Source organism: Eumetopias jubatus, unplaced genomic scaffold (assembly GCF_037043125.1).
Source record: "Eumetopias jubatus isolate StellerSeaLion01/CBP00866 unplaced genomic scaffold, mEumJub1_p1.0 scaffold_7, whole genome shotgun sequence".
In the NCBI taxonomy this organism is placed as follows: Eukaryota; Metazoa; Chordata; class Mammalia; order Carnivora; family Otariidae; genus Eumetopias; species Eumetopias jubatus.
The window spans coordinates 122739042-122754659 of NW_028274813.1; the positions used below are offsets into that span (position 1 = coordinate 122739042).

Consider the following 15618-nt stretch of genomic DNA (forward strand, 5'->3'; position numbering starts at 1 on the left):
AAGGGCAATTCACCTAGCCTCCCGGGGTCAAAGACAACCTCTTCCAGGAGGATCGTCTCCTCCCATGAGAAAACAATTCTTCAATGTCAATGCTCTGAAAATTCTCAAAGTGTTCTAAAAATGGTTTTCCCTGCAGGGAGGGACTGGTTGGAATGGGCATGGGAGCCTCACCTTTGGGCCCAGAAGACCCTACGACCTGACCTTCTGGAAACTGGAGCTTACACTAGAAGCCTGCCTAATTGCTTCAGGTTTAGACTCCCGGGCAGCAGTGATGTTTCTGCAAGAACTGTCTTCTTTGTTCTCAAGTGCTGCATTTCTTTCTTGTACCATAACTGTTCCTGCTTCAGTCCCCAGACACCTGCTGTGGGCCCCTCAGATGATAACTGTTGTCATGCTGTAATGGGAGCATGGCATTGTAAGGTCTCCATAGACTAGAATAACAACACTGCTGGCTGGTGGCCTTGGGCCTTCTAGAGAAATTCCGTCTCTGCAGATGGCATCTATGAGGTTTAAGGGGTAAGAGAGAACTGGAGACCCTGGAAGAGCTTTTCCTGTGAACTGGTTTGCAAAGTATAGTACTCCAACCAGACTGATAGCTTTTATGTTTTGGCTTGTAGCTGGGGCAGACAAGGGCTCAAGGGAAAAGTTAATGGAAGGACTTGCCCTTGTTTTTCAGCTAGTCTTAGTGGTTGCCATGATTCAGACGTTAAGGAGGGAAGCTCCAAACGCTGTAACTGAGGTCCCTGGGGCCTGAAATGGAACGACCAGAATTCCCAGTGCTTCCACAGCAACCTGGAAATTGAGAGTGGGTAGAGAGAAACATATCTGGCTCTAAATGCTTGTCTGTTCTTCAGCCTAATGGCTCATCTTCTCTCTCATGCCTCTCTGCTCTCTAGTCTGCTGAACCTTTTCCCCTTCAGCTCAGAAAACCTTAGGCAGCTGGGAGACACAGTCCCCACGTTTTCCAACAGAAGATAGAAACTCGGTCACTTTCATCTCTCTCCAGAGGTCTGTGATAGAAGCTTCAGGTTTGTGTTATTGGCGCCCAGGGACCGTGTGGTTTTGACTATTTCCATACTGTCTGCAGCCATGGCTTAGAAAGAGAGATGTTGGGGTTCCTAAGACCAGCGCTGAGGTGGAGGTGACCACTCATGGGCTTTCAGAGGAGGCTGGGCCTTTTGCTGACTGGCCTGACCGTGGGGCGGCTGCTGCTCTTCAGCTGGGTGCCGCTTGCTCAGCCGACCTCTCTCTCAGGTACACCTCCTCTGCGTGCACCCCTCTTCAGGCCCCTACAATCACCGCAGGGTATGAGCTGCTCTGGGCAGCCAGTGGGGGGTGGGGGGGAGCCTAGCCTTTTAATAATGGCTAATCATTTCACTCTCCAGAAGGGTTGGAGTTGGGTGTGGCCAGGCCATTCTTGCCTGTCTCCAGCCCCCTTGCTCCTCCCTTCAGCATTGGCCCACCACACCCACTTGTGCCAGACCACCTGGGACGCTGATGGCCGCTACTACCCCGGTTTTTTCTGTCCTCGGCTCTCTGATACCCCGGAGGAGGCCTACTGCTGCCACCTGCAGGCTGCAGGGGGCTCCTGCTGCACCCGGGCTGAATTTGAGGCCTTGTACCAGGTCAACCTGTCCGCCCTTCCACCCCCACCCATCCTCAGGTGAGAACTCCAAGCCCCAGAGCCACTGGGACACTGGCAGGGTGTTCCAGCATCCGGAGTTCTGTTTTTAAATTCTGGGGCGGGAGGCTTGTAACATACAGACGAGGGGAGGGGCCGACTTCAAACAGAAAATCGCGTGAATACATAATGACAAAACTGTTGTGTGAAAGGAAGTTCAGGGGGCTGTGTCAGCGGGTAACAGGGAGCCATTGCATGCACTGTGGGACTGGGGTGAAGTGGGACGGGTGTCAGACTGAGAGGATCTTGTAGTGGGTTACAGCCATTATAGTCGGGGTTTTCAAAACTGAATCTGTCCATGGATGGCTCCATGGCACCTGTGAGCCCCCTGAATTTCTATTTACGAATTCTACATTTCTCCGGGGAGAGGGGTGTCCCGAGCATTCTCCGGACCCTCAGGGGCTCTGTAACCGACAGGCTGCAGCAGCAAGCACGCGGCTGGGGCCAGCACCCTAATACTCTCCCCTCTCCTACAGGGGCCGGGGCCCGCTCCTAGCCCTGGGTCTCTATACCCTGCTGCTCGTGGCCCTGATGACCGCCGACCTCGTGCACTTCTGCCGCGGTCGGGGCGGGGGCCGGCGCCGGGGCCCCTGCCAGCCTCCCTCTGGGTCCTCCGCCGCGCGCCCCTTGCAGGTCCCGGTGGGAACAGACTAGGCGCGCCCACGGCCTGTCTGCACCGCGGACTCGAGCCCCGCCCACCAGAGCCCCGCCCACCGGCGCGCTCTCGCCGTGGCCCCGCCCCTCCCCTGCCTCCGCCTCTGACGCAGGACCGGGGCGGGGCAGCCGACGCCAGATTCCTGAACCGGGTCCCACTCCGCGCCAGAGACTGCGCCTGCGCGCGCCCTGGACGCCCCCTCGCTCCGTGATGACCGTGAGTGATCCAGGCACTCCCGAGCCCCGGCCGGTCGCCCCCGGGGTGCGTACGCATCCTCCCGCTCCATCAGCACTTCCCACCTGCTCTGGCATTCCCTGGCCTCCTTCTCCCCCAGTCTTGGCCTTCCACGGGACTTGCCCCTGATCCCCGGGCTCCTTTCTCCCAGCTCCCCGGCCCTGGCCTGAGCCCACCCGCGACGTTTCCACCTGTTCCCTCCACAGGCCAGCGCGGTGGAGCAGCTGCGGAAGGAGGGCAACGAGCTGTTCAAATGCGGGGACTACGAGGGCGCCCTGACGGCCTACACTCAGGCCCTGGGTCTGGGTGCTACGCCCCAGGACCAGGCCATTCTGCACCGAAATCGGGCCGCCTGCCACCTCAAGCTGGTGAGGGAGCCGGCTGCTCTTCCTCTGCCCTCCCTGGGCCCGGTTTGCCCAACTCGCTGCTGTTTGGGTCCCGGCTGGGCATTCACCTTCCCAGGCCACCTACACTTACTTGTCTGATGTCTTTTGGGCCTCAGGGTGGTGGGGAATCGAGTGGCTCTAGAGCACAGCCCTGCTGCCCAGCTAGTGCCCTGAAATGGAGAAGACCAGCCTCTCAAGCTCCTGTTCCTTTTCTTACAGGAAGATTATGACAAAGCAGAAACCGAGGCATCCAAAGGTAGGGGACTGTGGGCTGGGGTGCGGAGCTGTGGGGCTTCTAATGGTGGGCGAGAACTCTGGGGCCACTGCACCTTCACATTTTCCTTTCCCTTTGGCCCCAGAAACACCTCTGCCTTCTTTCTTTCCCACTTCCTCGGGCATTTCCTTCTCTGCAGCTACCCTCACCTTTTCTGAGGCTGGAATACTGAGCCCCACATCTGTCCCCCCACCTTCCTCGGGCCCTCGAGACCTTTCCCTACTGCTCTTGCCTGGAGACAGTGGCCTCATGGGCGCTGACAGAGCTCCCGTTTGTGCTCAGCCATTGAAAAGGACGGAGGAGATGTCAAAGCACTTTACCGGCGCAGCCAAGCCCTAGAGAAGTTGGGCCGCCTTGACCAGGCTATCCTCGACCTGCAGAGATGTGTGAGCCTGGAGCCCAAGAACAAAGTTTTCCAGGAGGCCCTGAGGAACATCGGGGGCCAAATTCAGGAGAAGGTACATGAATGACCGAGAGAGAGGCAGAGAGAGAGAGGCATTGACAGGCGGTAGAGGGACACTGGTAAATGGGTCTGGGCAAAGGGTGTAAACACAGGAGATACTGATGGCAAACAAGCTTATGTATTGATGCTCAGCCTTGCTAGTGGTTAGGGAGAAGCAAATGGAAATAACAGCAAGGTGCTGTCTTTTCGGTGGTCTGTTTGGCAAACTTTTAAAGTATATACACTTTGCTAGAAGAAGGGAGGTAGACGCCTAAGTGGTGGGTTTGCTCATGACTGCCGGAGTCGATATATATTAGTACAGCTCTTTCGGGGAGTACCTGAACATAGCTCTTAAAATTTTAAACGAGCGTATCCTATGATCCAGTATGTTTACTTGCTGTCCTCCCTGGAGAAGCCTATCCCATGTACACAAGCAGGCGTGTTGTGTATGTTTATTTCAGCCTTGTTTGTTGTAATGAAAAATAGGAGCTTGGCTAACTGCCCAGCAATAGGGGAATGGCTAAATAAATGGCGTGCTGCCCTTACTGTGGACTCCTATATCATAGTTACCAACAATAGGTAGATTTACGTGTATAGACGGGGAAAGAGAATACTTTTTTTGTTTGTTTTTAAAGATTGTATTTATTTATTTGACAGAGAGATAGCGCACAAGTAGGCAGAGCGGCAGGCAGAGGGAGAGGGAGAAGCAGGCTCCCCGCAGAGCACGGAGCCCGATGCGGGGATTGATCCCAGGACCCTGGGATCATGACCTGAGCTGAAGGCAGATGCTTAACTGACTGAGCCACCCCGGCGCCCCAGAAAGAGATTACTTAAATGAAAAAAAGCCAAGTATGCTGTAACACGCGTAGTATGATACCGTTTATGTTGAAATAGTACCCCACGTACACTCTCAAAACAGTACCAAGTTTCTTCTGTGGGCCCACTTGGGTGTGTAAATACGAAGAAAAATATTTTCAGAGATAACGCATCAAAACGATAAGAGCATGACCCATGGGGAAAGGAGTGGGATTGATGGAGTTTTTTAAAGAGATTTTGCTTCATCTGTTAACTTCATGATATAGAAAGAGACATTGCTGGTATAGTACATATGTGAAAAGTTACTTTAGGAGAAAAGGACCTAAAGCCCATCATGAACCACAACGAAGCTTGAATTAAGCAGATCATGTGGTGTTACAATACTGTCACAGTGAGAGCAGGTAATATGCTGGCAAACACCTTATTGAAAGGTTGAGACTTGGGAAAGCAGGTCGTTTTTTCCTCCATGCCAGCTCTGTTCAGTCAGCAGGAGCTGCCTGAGCCCTGTGTTGAGGTGGATGAGGAAGCAGGTTGGTGGGCCTAGCAGAACGTTCCATGCATGACTGATTGGTCATGTCCGCCATGGATGCAAAGGGGGAAGCGGGGAGTGGCACACGTGCTAGGTACGTGCCACCATCCATGCCCTGGACCGTGGGGCGGGAGAGGGCCTATGATGATCTTGCTCGATTAGATGATTTCTAAAAGTCGTCAGAAAGAGAATTCTGGAGCCCCAGGGAGTGTTTGCAGCTACCTTGTGGCCCGCTGACTCCCTTGCTGCAGGTGTCAATGCTGGGTTGAGTGTCACGGGCAGAGCACCCATGCTGCCACAACATGGAGGGCACCTCCGGGAGGGGGTGGCCCCGTGGCTCACAGGGTGCCCTTCCCTTCTGAATGGCGCCGCCCCTACCGCCCGAGCGGGAAGTAGCTCAGAAGGGAAAACAGCCGCGGGACGTTTGGGTGAAGCTGCCAGGCGAGTCTCTTCCTGCCTAGGGTAGCGTGGTGCGAGCCCGAAGCCCAGGTGTCCTAGCTGTGCCTCCTAGGGACGGGAGCCAGGCCCTGGGAGGAGCAGAGGGGAGCACACAGGGAATGCGCTGTCTCTGGCAGAAGGAGTGACCTCCTCCATGCCTCATTGGCTTTTCATAGGTGCGATACATGTCCTCGACGGATGCCAAAGTGGAACAGATGTTTCAGATACTGTTGGACCCACAAGAGAAGGGCACCGAGAAGAAGCAAAAGGTATAGGTCTGGAGTGAGCGAGTGGGGGCAGAACTGCCACTACAACCCCACCCCCACCCCCATGGTGCCCTCGCTGTGAGCCTGTGTCGGCCCACCAGCCACTGCTGGCCCGCTGTGGTGCATGGTGCTCCTCGGGCCACGCAGCCGGGCTCCCAGCGAGAACTTACAGGGCCTGGGGCCTGCGTGTGTCCTTTTACTTACTTACTGGAGGAAACCGAAGTTCAGAAACCTGGGGCCTGCGTGTGTCCTTTTACTTACTTACTGGAGGAAACCGAAGTTACATTTATGACACGGTCACTTACCTGCTAAATGGAAGCAGTGTGGTCCAGAGCTCAGGCTCGCTGCTCACCCTGGCCTGTGCCGTGTGTAGCGTCCACATCATGGTGCGCTTCTTTGACATAGGCTTCCCAGAACCTGGTGGTGCTGGCCCGGGAGGATGCTGGAGCTGAGAAGATCTTCCGGAGCAACGGGGTTCAGCTCCTGCAACGCCTGCTGGACACGGGCGAGGCTGACCTGATGCTGGCAGCTCTGCGCACACTGGTCGGCATCTGCTCCGAGCACCAATCACGAGTAGGTGGGGCGGGGGGCCAGTTACTACCTCAGTCAGGCTCTCTGTTCCTCCATCCACCCACCCACCCACCCTTCCACCCCTCACTGTATTCCCAGAAGAACGGAAGGCAGAGTACAAGGAGACGTGTAATGAGAGGAAAACTTAAAATGGCTCCAAAAAAAACCATCATGATTTGGGATGAACTGGGGCCTGTAAAAAGCGGAAGCAGCCCACTGACACCCTGAGCCTGTACCTTAAGTAGGCTTGAGCTAGGCTTTCCTGGAGCTGGCTCAGAGACGCCTTGTTTGGACTCATTCATTGTACAGTAAAAGCAAGCTCTTGCAAGGAAAGGGGCCCCCGTCCTTCGCTAACCATCAAACTGACATCTGCCCAGCAGCGGTGTCCTCCAGCCAGTGACATGGTCAGTGATGTCACCCACAGCATCTGTACCATCGAGACAGGGACCAGATAGGAGGGGCTTGACCCTGAACTGGTTGTCAGCGTAGATGGGACATGTCCAGCACAGACACTTGTGCAAGAACAGTCCTGCGCTGGCTGGACCCAGGGGGCAGGAACTCAACCCTTGGTTCCTTTGAGAGGTGCCCATAATTCTGAGATCAGAGAGGGCTATGGGATATTCCGTGAAAGCTCTTTAGGCCAGACTCAGGCTATATTTCTGGGTCTCCCAGGACTAAGTAAAGCCATGAGAATTCCCTGTACCTCCTTCAGCCTTCCTGCCCATGCCAGGTGACTCTCTGGGATATCCAGCTTAGAAATGGGCTGGAGAGGCCTTGTTGTCCGCTCCAGGCATGTCCACATCCTCAGGCTGCAGACGGAACCTCCGGGTCACCATTGGAAAGGAACCAGGTGTCCTTGGACTTGGAGTTACGGAGCTTGTCCAGGCTTCTGGGGCTCTGGGGAAACACGAACCAAAGCAGCTGCTCCCGGGGTCACAGTGTTCCTTGTCTCTGATGAGCTGAGGAGAGGTAGTGGTGGATTCCTCTGGAATGTTTCCTTTAGGAAGCTGTTCCCACAAAACAATCCTGACGCTACTCCGGGTCACACTCTCAGTCAGGGCCACTCTGATTCCACTTGGCCTCCCACCCAGATGTTTTTTCCCCTTCTGGCCACACTCACGACCCACAGTTAGGGATCTCTGTGGCTGCCCTGCACCAACTGGAGGCTCTGTCCCCCTTTCTCCCACCCAGACGGTGGCAACCCTGAGTGTGCTGGGAACTCGGCGTATGGTCTCCATCCTGGGTGTGGAAAACCAAGCCGTGTCCCTGGCTGCCTGCCACCTGCTGCAGGTTATATTTGACGCCCTCAAGGAAGGCGTCAAGAAAGGCTTCAGAGGCAAAGAAGGCGCCGTCATTGTGGGTGAGTGGAAGCAGGTCTATGGTCCTTTGGGTGTTGCGATCATGGAGGGGAAGGGACCAAGCCAGCCACGCCAGCTCTTGGGGGACCACACTTGCCACCGCAGGTTGTTCAGGAATATGGCTCAGTGACAGTATTTTATTCCAGATTCGAAGCAATGAGGGTACCTACAGGGAAGGCTGGAGCCCAGCCCAGAGCCCAGGATGCTGGTCTCCCCTTCCTGTGTCTCCCTGGCCTATTGGGAAGGTGAGGGGTCAGGCAGTGTTGTGCAACTGTGGGGCTCACTGATGCCTTCTCATTGCCAGACCCTGCCCGGGAGCTAAAGGTCCTCATCAGTAACCTCTTGGAGCTACTGACTGAGGTGGGGGTCTCCGGCCAAGGCCGGGACAATGCTCTGACCCTCCTGATTAAAGCAGTGCCCCGGAAGTCTCTGAAGGACCCCAACAACAGCCTCACCCTTTGGGTCATTGACCAAGGTAGGTGACCAGTTTTGAAGAGGGGGAAGGAGACTGAACGTATGTTACATCTTGCTTGGGTGACTGTACCCGGCCGTGGGTCTGCACCGAAGTGCACCCTGTGGCCTGCACTGTGGCCTCAGGGACCCAGAGTGAGAGCCTTCAGCCATGCCCGTGTGCACGTGTGTGCGCATCGAGCAGGCCTGCCAGCCCATCAGCGGGGAGGCTGGATCAGCCTTCTGCATCCGAGGTGTGGCCTAGTGAGTGTGCATTACTTCTGAACTCAGAGAAGAGTTTACGATACAAATTCACACTTCTTGGGATGCCTGGCTGGTTCAGTCAGTGGGAACATGCAATTCTTTTTTTTTTTTTAAGATTTATTTATTATTTGAGAGACAGCGTGCCTGTGATGGGGTGGGGAGGGGCAGAGGGAGAGGAAGAGAATATCAAGCAGCCTCCCTGCTGAGCACAAAGCCAGACGCAAGGCTCGATATCCCAACCCTGAGATCAAGACCTGAGCCAAAATCAAGAGTCGTCCACTTAACCGACAGCCACCCAGGTGCCCCTGGAACATGCGACTCTTGATCCTCAAGTAAATAAATAAAATCTTTAAGAAAAAATACATACGTACATACGTGTACCCACATATATATACGGCAATCAATTGACACTTCTCTTTTCCCTTAAAAGATAAGGAAAGTTTGGCAAAGTCCCTCCATGAGGACGTTTATTGGGTGCTCATCTTTTGGTGTCCCCATAATGCTGTGAAGCCTGGATGTTACTTTCCCCTTTAGTTTTACAGATGAGGAACCCGTGGGCAGGGCCGGTGTGCAGTCCTCCCTCCACGGGCCTTCCCTGACACCACGACCATCTCTGGAGGCGGTGGATCAGCCCCCCAGGCTCTCCGAGCCTGCCCTACACGCAGCTGTCCACACTGTGTACCCTCGTCTCTGGGAGGCCCTGCTTGTCCGTACCCCTCCCAAGGAACCTCCTCCCTTTTGCCTGCTTTCTGCTGCCTCCATAGCAGTGTGTCTTTTCAGGCCTGAAGAAGATTCTGGAGGTGGGGGGCTCTGTGCAGGAGCCTCCCGGGGAGCTCGCGGTGACCGCGAACAGCCGCATGAGTGCCTCCGTGCTGCTCAGCAAGCTTTTTGATGACCTGAAGTGTGATGCCGAGAGGGAGAATTTCCACCGACTCTGTGAGAACTACATCAAGTAAGGGAGCCAACTCCGCAGCCCATTGCCAGGGGCGCCGACGGGGTTGCACTCCTTGGGGAGGGGCAACAGTGAAAGGGTTTCAACCAGGAGAGCAGCCTTGGGGAGGCTTCGCAGGGACCACACTTTTTTTCCAAAGTGGCCTCCCCGGGGGACATTCTTTCTGTTCTCCGTTCTGCGCCGCAGCGAACGTCCTCGAGTGTGCACTGTGCGTACTGAGCACTTTGGAGTGTCTGTTCTGACACCGCAGTGCAGCACGACAGTCCTGCCCTTAAGGAGCTTCCAGCTGGGACTCTGGACAAATCCTGAAATAAGCAGAGCACTTTTGGATCGTCAGAGTGCAGGAAAGGAGCTAAACGGTGGCGTGAGCGAGAGTAACCTAGGTCAGATGTACGATCAGGGGAGGCCCGAAAACCTAGCAAGAGAAAATGGGCTGCCGGTGCCCAGGGGCATGTGCTCGAGGTCCCAGGGGCAGCAGCTTTCCTTGCTGTTCCTGCCCAGGTAGTGCAGATGCCGGGCTGATGGACGGGAAGGGAGGGAAGGAAAGTCCCTTTATGCCGGCCTTGGTGTGACCACTGTTACCCTCTGCCCCTCAGGAGCTGGTTTGAGGGCCAAGGGCTGGCTGGGAAGCTGCGGGCCATCCAGACGGTGTCCTGCCTCCTGCAGGGCCCATGTGAAGCTGGCAACCGGGCCCTGGAGCTGAGCGGCGTCATGGAGAGCGTGATGGCCCTGTGTGCCTCTGAGCAGGAGGAGGAGCAGCTGGTGGCTGTGGAGGCCCTGATCCACGCCGCCGGCAAGGCCAAGCGGGCCTCATTCATCACGGCCAACGGTGTCTCGCTGCTGAAGGACCTGTACAAGCGCAGTGAGAAGGACAGCATCCGCATCCGGGCGCTGGTGGTGGGTTGGGCAGGCCTGCCGGTAGGCAGGAGCAATTTTTTGGGTGGTTGGTGTGTCAGGGTGTGGCTCCAGCACAGCCTGGTGAAAATACGGGATATGTAGGGCCTTGTCGAGGCCAGAGGCATGAGCCCTGGCTCCTTCTACCACAGGGCTCATGGTCAAGTCAGGGACATGAGCCTTGTCCAGAGAGGACCCCCCCCCCCCCCGCCCCCGAGAATGCAGGACAGCACATGCTGCCCCCTGGAGGCGGTAGGAGAAGCTTCAGGAGGAGATGATGGAGGAGGGGGACTGCTGGGCCCGGCTAGTTGGCCAGGCCGGGTAGGGGGGCCTTGTGGAAAGGCTCGGCCTCCAGGTGGCCCCAGATGCTGGAGCTCTGGGCTCTGGTTGGCCTCCATGAGCCTGCTGCAGCCGTGCACCTTGGGAAGGCTGGTCCTCCTCCTTAGGGCACGTAGTCCTGGGTTTCTCCGTCCCAGAAGGATCTTGCCTTGCTTGAGGCACCTGTCTTCTCCCCACACATGTGTTAGCTTCACCTGTAAAGAGCTCTGTATGACATGGAAAGGAACAGAGCAAATCCCAGTGCAAATCTGGGGGGTTGGGGCCCAGGACCGCGCAGTGGACAGTATGTCAGTCTCTACCAGATGTATGCTACCTGACCACCCCAGTAGCTGATTTGCTGCCAAATGCTCTAGGTAGTAGCCTGGTAGGGATGGGCATGGCCTCCAGAGGGCCCGGCAGAACATCAGGGAGAGAGCCCATGCCAGGTATGGAGGAGCCCAGCTCTGCCTCCATCCCTAGAGACCAACGGCTGGTTCTTGCCTCTTCCTCCAGGGCCTGTGTAAGCTCGGCTCGGCTGGAGGGACAGATTTTAGCATGAAGCAGTTTGCTGAAGGCTCCACTCTCAAACTGGCCAAGCAGTGTCGAAAGTGAGTTATTTGGTGTTGCCATGGCTCCCCACCTGTCAGCTAGGCCTCGAGAGGAGGGTCTGGGTGAAGGATGGGGCCTCCCCACTACACTGCTGTCCGCCAGGCAGACCCTCTTGGATCCTGCCACATGAACTGCTTCATGTGTAGAGGGGAAGCCCCCCTGTTCTGATGGTTGCCCACTACCCTGCATGTCCGCAGGTGGCTGTGCAATGACCAGATCGACGCAGGCACACGGCGCTGGGCAGTGGAGGGCCTGGCCTACCTCACCTTTGACGCCGATGTGAAGGAAGAGTTTGTGGAAGATGAGGCTGCCCTGAAGGCTCTGTTCCAGCTCAGCAGGGTAGCTCCATGGGTTCCTCTAGTCATTTGGGAACAGTATCTGCGATTAGAATTTACCAGGTTTTCTTGGCAGGTCTCAGGCAGTGGCTGTCATGGCCCCAGGGTGGGAGGTTTGGCAGCCTGCGTGGCCACTCCGTAGCCTGGGCCTACAGGGCTGCACCAGCCACGTCAGGCAGGACAGTGTTTCTGGGGGAGTTAGGGAAGTTGAGTGTATGAGCTCCCAAGAGTCTGGGGCCAGGGTGGGCCTGGGAGCTTCCCACATTCATCCTGCTGCCCCGGTGGTGCAGCTGAGGGCGGAAGTGGAGGCCCGGGGACAGCTGCCTGACTGCCCCTCTCCTGCGCGCAGTCCGAGGAGAGGTCAGTGCTCTTTGCGGTGGCCTCGGCACTGGTGAACTGCACCAACAGCTACGACTGTGAGGAGCCTGACCCCAAGATGGTGGAGCTGGCCAAGTACGCCAAGCAGCATGTGCCCGAGCAGCACCCCAAGGTGAGGGAGCCTCTGAGAGGCTTTGGGGGCCTCCACAGCAGCCTCCCGTTTAAGGTTTAAGTGGGTTTCTTCCCCTTTGTGCTCCCGCGCATCAATTGGTGCTGTGAGGAGGGTCTCCCTCTCCCTGTCCAGTCAGCTGGGGCCCCTCTGCTAAGCTGCCTCCTTCCCAGGACAAACCGGCTTTCGTGCGGGCTCGGGTGAAGAAGCTGCTGGAGGCCGGTGTGGTGTCGGCCATGACGTGCATGGTGAAGACCGAGAGCCCTGTGCTGACCAGTGCCTGCCGGGAGCTGCTCTCCAGGTGAGCCAGACCTTGCCTGACTCGGAAGCAGGGGAGCAGGGGGGCCGCCCGTGTAGCTGCTGGCCATCGCCGAGCCCGGGGCTGGGGCGTGTGCCAGCCAGAGCCCCCCGCCCACCCGCACCATCTCCCCGCAGGGTCTTCCTGGCGTTGGTGGACGAGGTAGAGGACCGTGGCACTGTGGTGGCTCAGGGCGGGGGCAAGGTAAGCTGCCTCACAGACTCCTTCCCAGTGGTCTATAAAACATGACGCAGTGGCTGCCATGGCGGAGATGAGGCTGGAACACAGTATGAGGGACCCACAGGAACGTGTTCCTGCTGAGAGCCGTGCTGCGGGGGGCGGGTTTGTGCCCAGCAAGATCCGGACTCTCCTCCTTTCTCCCGTGTCGTTGGCCTGCGTGTCCCGTGGCCCAGCCCAAGCTGCGCTGGCCCCTTAGTGTTTGTGGAAGAGTTTGTGCAGCTTGAGGAGAGGCCTGGGAGAGAGGAAGAGGGTCTGAGCGGGAGTGTCGACAGGCCTGAGGGAGGAGAGAGGTGAGAGCGCCACCATCCGGACCAGGCTGGTGATTTGGGCCTTAGCCTCCAGGGCACATCTCAGACCCTGACGGCTCGGCTCATCCCTACAGGCTCTGCTCCCGCTGGCCCTGGAAGGCACTGACGTGGGGCAGACGAAGGCAGCCCAGGCTCTTGCCAAGCTCACCATCACCTCCAACCCCGAGATGACTTTTCCTGGCGAGCGGGTGTGTGTCCTGCTGCCCCAGCCCTGGCCTCTCCTCCACCCCTCCCTGGGCCTTCCTGGCCTCTGACCCGGGCTGTGGCTCCTCCTTGGGACAGACAGGAAGCCCCGGGGTGGGGAGGGCCACCTTCCTTCCGGAGGTGGCCTCTCACCTTCGGGTTGGTAGGGTTGGTGGGGGCTGGGTGAGTGGCCGTGACAGGTGGCTGTATTACAGATCTATGAGGTGGTCCGGCCCCTTGTCTCCCTGCTGCACCTCCACTGCTCAGGCCTGCAGAACTTTGAGGCACTCATGGCTCTCACAAACCTGGCGGGGATCAGTGAGAGGCTCCGGTAAGGTCCCCAGGACAGCACTTTACAGTTTGAAGAGCACCTTTCAATCATTGCTTGACTTGAGCCTCACGGGGGGCTTCCCTGTAGCTGGGGAGACAGGTCAGGAGGTTTGACTTGTACCGCGGTCCACCAGTGCGCAAGGCCTGGGGCAGTGACCGTGCACGCTCTGGAGTCAGACTGCCTGGGTTCACATCCTGACCTCACTGGTTGCTAGTGTGTAACCACAAACGAGTGCTGCTCCGTGCCTCAGTTTCCCTTCTGTGGAATGGCATGGGTGTAGCACCTACCTCAGGAGTGGTAGTGAGCTTTAAATGAGAAAATACATGCAGAAGCACCAAGTATGTGGCACCTGACTCGCTCCCAGCAGTGTGGCCAAGTGGTATGCATCAGCTGTTACCGAGAATGGTGACATTGGGCTCCCTGTCTGCACTCAGCCTTGGTTTCTTCTTCTACAAAAGAGTAATACTAAGCATACCTGCACCTTCACCGTAGGGCCATGGTGAGGATTAAGAAAGAGTCCAAATTCTGGGTCAGGGTAAGTGCTTAAATACTAGATGTTAGCATCACTGTCACCAGCCCCCCAGTCTCCAAACTCCTACCTTAGAGCATTTTCCACGGTCCCATGCTACCTCCTAGGCCTGTTGAAGAAGCTGGAAGCCACTGCAGCTCATACCTGGTGCAGGAGGGTCTTTGGACGCTGCCTGAGAGGTCCTTGACCCGGGGCTCGATTGCGTGGGGATGCAGGGGTGGGGGAAGTGGATGCAGGAGCTCTGAGGCTGCTGACCTTTCCACCCTGGCCCCGCAGGCAGAAGATCCTGAAGGAGAAGGCCGTGCCCATGATTGAGGGCTACATGTTCGAGGAGCACGAGATGATCCGCCGGGCAGCCACGGAATGCATGTGTAACCTGGCCATGAGCAAGGAGGTGAGGGCGGGTCCAGGTGGTCATGACGGGCAAGTGAGCAGAGGTACCTGTGCCCCGCCTGGCTTTGCCGCAGCTCACTCAGTCCCCTCCCCTCCTCTGGCCACAGGTACAGGACCTCTTTGAAGCCGAGGGTAATGACCGGCTGAAGCTGCTGGTGCTATACAGCGGAGAGGAGGATGAGCTGCTGCGGCGGGCCGCTGCTGGGGGCCTGGCCATGCTCACCTCCATGCGGCCCTCGCTCTGCAGCCGCGTCCCCCAAGTGGTCAGTGCCTCTTCTTGGCGGGGGAGGGGATGTGGGCCTGGAACGCCCTGTGTGGCGGCCGGTGGGGGGACATCCCAGGGCACGTGGGAGTGTTCCTGCCAGGTTTGAGCCTGCTGCTCGGTGGTGATGCTGCCCTGTTTCCCGCAGACCACACACTGGCTGGAGATCCTGCAGGCCTTGCTCCTGAGCCCCAACCAGGAGCTGCAGCACCGGGGTGTGGTGGTGGCACTGAACATGGTGGAGGCCTCGAAAGAGATCGCCGGCACCCTCATGGAGAGCGAGGTGCTGGAGATCCTGTCGGTGCTGGCTAAGGGCAAGGAGAGCCCCGTCAGGAGAGCTGCTGCGGCTTGCCTGGGGAAAGCGGTGGAATACGGGCTTATCAAACCCAACCGGGATGGAGAGTGAGGGGCTGCCTCACGCACGCGCTACCTGCTGCAGCAGAGGAGTGAGGGCAGACACAGCTTTGGCTGCTGGGGGCTGGGATGCTGAACACTGGCCTCTTCTCCTTAGCTGCCCCTGATGTCCTCTGCGGAATCAGGGACCACGGTCAGTCTTGGCCCTGCTCCACCAGCACTGCCTCCAGCCTCACGCGGCAGGGCCTTCTGTAGTACTGTAGACCGCTGGGAACGGGGAAGGTGCATCCTAACCCGGCCTGCGCGTTCCCAGCATTGGGAAGGGCACCTCAGGCAGCCTCACCAGCTTCGGAGCTTCACCTGAGCCTGCTAGCGGGACCACGCCGGCCGTCTAATAAAAAGTACGTGGAGGTCAATTGTGCCCCCTGTCCGGAGGCAGGGACCTGGCTGAGTGCACCGCAGAGCTACACAGCACAGCCACCTCTACGGAAGGAATCCAACGGATTCCTCACCCTGGGGCCTGCTGAGTGCTTTTTAATTCTGCTGGAGGATCAGGGTAAACCTAGGACGCGAATAAAAAATCTCTGAAGTCGCGTGGGAATAAATGGCTTTGGACTCGTCGATGCTGGTCCTTCCATACTCTTGTCTCTGTACTGAGCGTTCCCCGTGGCCTCCACTGGGCGGTGCGCTGGATTTGGGGTTGGTGTGTCGTCCTGGGCCGCTCTTCCCTCACGGAAAAATCCTGTAGCTGATCCGGGGGGA

General features: G+C 57.5%; 2 protein-coding genes across 3 annotated transcripts; both read left to right on the plus strand.

Moving 5' to 3' along the window:
• The first annotated feature begins 1151 nt into the window (after positions 1-1151).
• Positions 1152-2335, plus strand: LOC148163988 (protein shisa-like-1). Its single transcript, XM_088025166.1, has 3 exons — positions 1152-1254; positions 1453-1663; positions 2158-2335. The coding sequence occupies exons 1-3, from the start codon at positions 1152-1154 to the stop codon at positions 2333-2335; spliced, it is 492 nt and encodes a 163-aa protein (XP_087881292.1).
• A 121-nt stretch (positions 2336-2456) lies between these two features.
• Positions 2457-15477, plus strand: UNC45A (unc-45 myosin chaperone A). Of its 2 annotated transcripts, none has more exons than XM_028122086.2 (20): positions 2457-2552; positions 2777-2938; positions 3176-3212; positions 3513-3688; positions 5632-5724; positions 6127-6294; positions 7483-7651; positions 7954-8124; positions 9144-9315; positions 9912-10212; positions 11041-11135; positions 11334-11475; positions 11821-11961; positions 12132-12259; positions 12394-12460; positions 12879-12992; positions 13203-13318; positions 14124-14241; positions 14348-14503; positions 14651-15477. In XM_028122086.2, exons 1-20 carry the CDS (start codon positions 2547-2549, stop codon positions 14906-14908), a joined length of 2790 nt encoding a protein of 929 aa, XP_027977887.1. In that variant the 5' UTR covers positions 2457-2546; the 3' UTR covers positions 14909-15477. The 2 variants fall into 2 exon arrangements, with proteins under 2 accessions (XP_027977887.1, XP_027977886.1); XM_028122085.2 differs by having other exon boundaries at positions 2459-2597.
• The last annotated feature ends 141 nt before the right edge of the window (positions 15478-15618 follow it).

Coding starts and splice junctions, on each gene's coding strand:
- LOC148163988 (XM_088025166.1), top strand. CDS start 1,152: ATGGGCTTTCAGAGGAGGCTGGGCCTTTTGCTGACTGGCCTGACCGTG. Junction 1,255..1,452: donor TCAGCCGACCTCTCTCTCAG/GTACACCTCCTC, acceptor TCCTCCCTTCAG/CATTGGCCCACCACACCCAC. Junction 1,664..2,157: donor CCACCCCCACCCATCCTCAG/GTGAGAACTCCA, acceptor CCTCTCCTACAG/GGGCCGGGGCCCGCTCCTAG.
- UNC45A (XM_028122085.2), top strand. CDS start 2,547: ATGACCGTGAGTGATCCAGGCACTCCCGAGCCCCGGCCGGTCGCCCCC. Junction 8,125..9,143: donor CCTTTGGGTCATTGACCAAG/GTAGGTGACCAG, acceptor GTGTCTTTTCAG/GCCTGAAGAAGATTCTGGAG. Junction 11,962..12,131: donor TGCCCGAGCAGCACCCCAAG/GTGAGGGAGCCT, acceptor CCTCCTTCCCAG/GACAAACCGGCTTTCGTGCG.